This window comes from Oratosquilla oratoria, chromosome 8 (genome assembly GCF_046742065.1).
Source record: "Oratosquilla oratoria isolate Oo_2021 chromosome 8, ASM4674206v1, whole genome shotgun sequence".
NCBI lineage: Eukaryota > Metazoa > Arthropoda > Malacostraca > Stomatopoda > Squillidae > Oratosquilla > Oratosquilla oratoria.
This window is the reverse complement of record NC_134784.1, coordinates 12,501,939-12,503,320: the sequence shown is the minus strand read 5'-3', so window position 1 is coordinate 12,503,320 and position 1,382 is coordinate 12,501,939. Positions and strand designations below refer to the sequence as shown.

Sequence of the window (1,382 nt, the reverse complement as noted above, 5' to 3'; positions counted from 1 at the left end):
AAGAGGTAAAACACGGAGAGAAAACCAAAAAGAAAAACATAAGGCCAGATGAAGAGATGAATGTATCGTCATAATCATCTGCCTTGAAAAAAAAGAACAGGAAAGAACTGAAGAAATTTATGAAAAAAACTTTATTTCACCCCAACGTTAATGTCCCAGCTATTGATAACCTAATAGGAAATTCACTAGGAATGGAAGGATGTGTATAAATAACTTCAATGATTGTCAATAACACGCCCAAGGAGTGACTCCTGGTTCCGTACGGAACCTCAGAAGCTTGTAAATCAAATAACAATGATGACTTAATGAACTTATTTGTAGTTACCTCCGATATCTCCCCCTCCCCCGGCCCCCTCCCTTAATGTCTATGAGGGTTATTCTAAACTGATGCGTCCGAGGTATGCGGTGGCCAGAGACGAGTCTGTTCATACGAAACACATGGCAAGCATGAGGGCTAAAATGCCAGGAATGTGGCCGGGGATTTTGTAAGGCTGACATGAGCCACTCCATGTTGTAACACCCTCACCGCATTTAGGAAGAGCCGGGCCAGCTGAAATGTCAAACATCAGCCACAAAACAATGTACTTTGTAACTCAATCCACAACTATTTGCATTCCAACGTGGGCTAGGCCGGATTCGGTATCGTGGCTCTCAGAGAGCGCACCGGGCACGGGAGGGAAGCTGGACGCTCCGCCCTTCTCCTTCACCCCGCCCCTCTCCCGTCCACCTCTCTCGTCACAAAGCCCCTTGGCCAATCAGAAGACAGGAAGAAGCGTAGGCGGAGCCAGTGACGCTAGTGTGGCCACTGTGATGACGAGGTATGAAAGGTCGCCGCGTTGGTCGTCAAGCTCCACCCCTTCGGAAGAGGAGCAGGGGCTGTCGAACCAAATGTCCACATGGACGGTGAGTGTAGCAAGAGCAGCACGTCTAGGCTCGCGGCGGGCCCGTCCGCACTGTAAACACCTGGACTCACCGAAGTTCACTACGTTGTGATCCCTGTCAGTGAACTTGATTGTGTTGTGTATAGATTGATACGGAGGTGTCAGTAGTGACTGTTAAAAAAAATGGTGCTCGGACTAGCCGCGAACGTAAGCGCCACTTCGGCTAGTAGCCCTCCGACCTCTGGTCCCATAGTCCCCACGCCGATGATGGCCCTCCCAACACTCTCCTTCACCGCCACTCAAGTAGCTGCCGTCTGCGAGACGCTTGAGGAGAGTGGCGACTTGGATCGCTTGGGCCGTTTCCTGTGGTCTCTGCCAGTGGCGCACCCGCACCTCCAGGACCTCAACAAACACGAGGCCGTGCTGAGAGCGAGAGGGCTCGTCGCCTTCCACGTGGGCAACTTCCGGGAACTCTACGCCATCATAGAGTCTCAGCGGTTT

The 1,382-nt window shown here is 51.5% G+C and overlaps 1 protein-coding gene across 1 annotated transcript in view; it reads left to right on the top strand.

Moving 5' to 3' along the window:
- The first annotated feature begins 399 nt into the window (after positions 1-399).
- Positions 400-1,382, top strand: part of LOC143027582 (uncharacterized) — a 53,039-nt gene continuing 52,056 nt past the window's right edge. The window contains exon 1 of the mRNA XM_076188914.1: positions 400-1,382. This exon is cut by the window's right edge and continues 335 nt beyond it. Within this exon, the coding sequence (XP_076045029.1) occupies positions 1,065-1,382 (318 nt within the window). The 5' untranslated portion in view covers positions 400-1,064.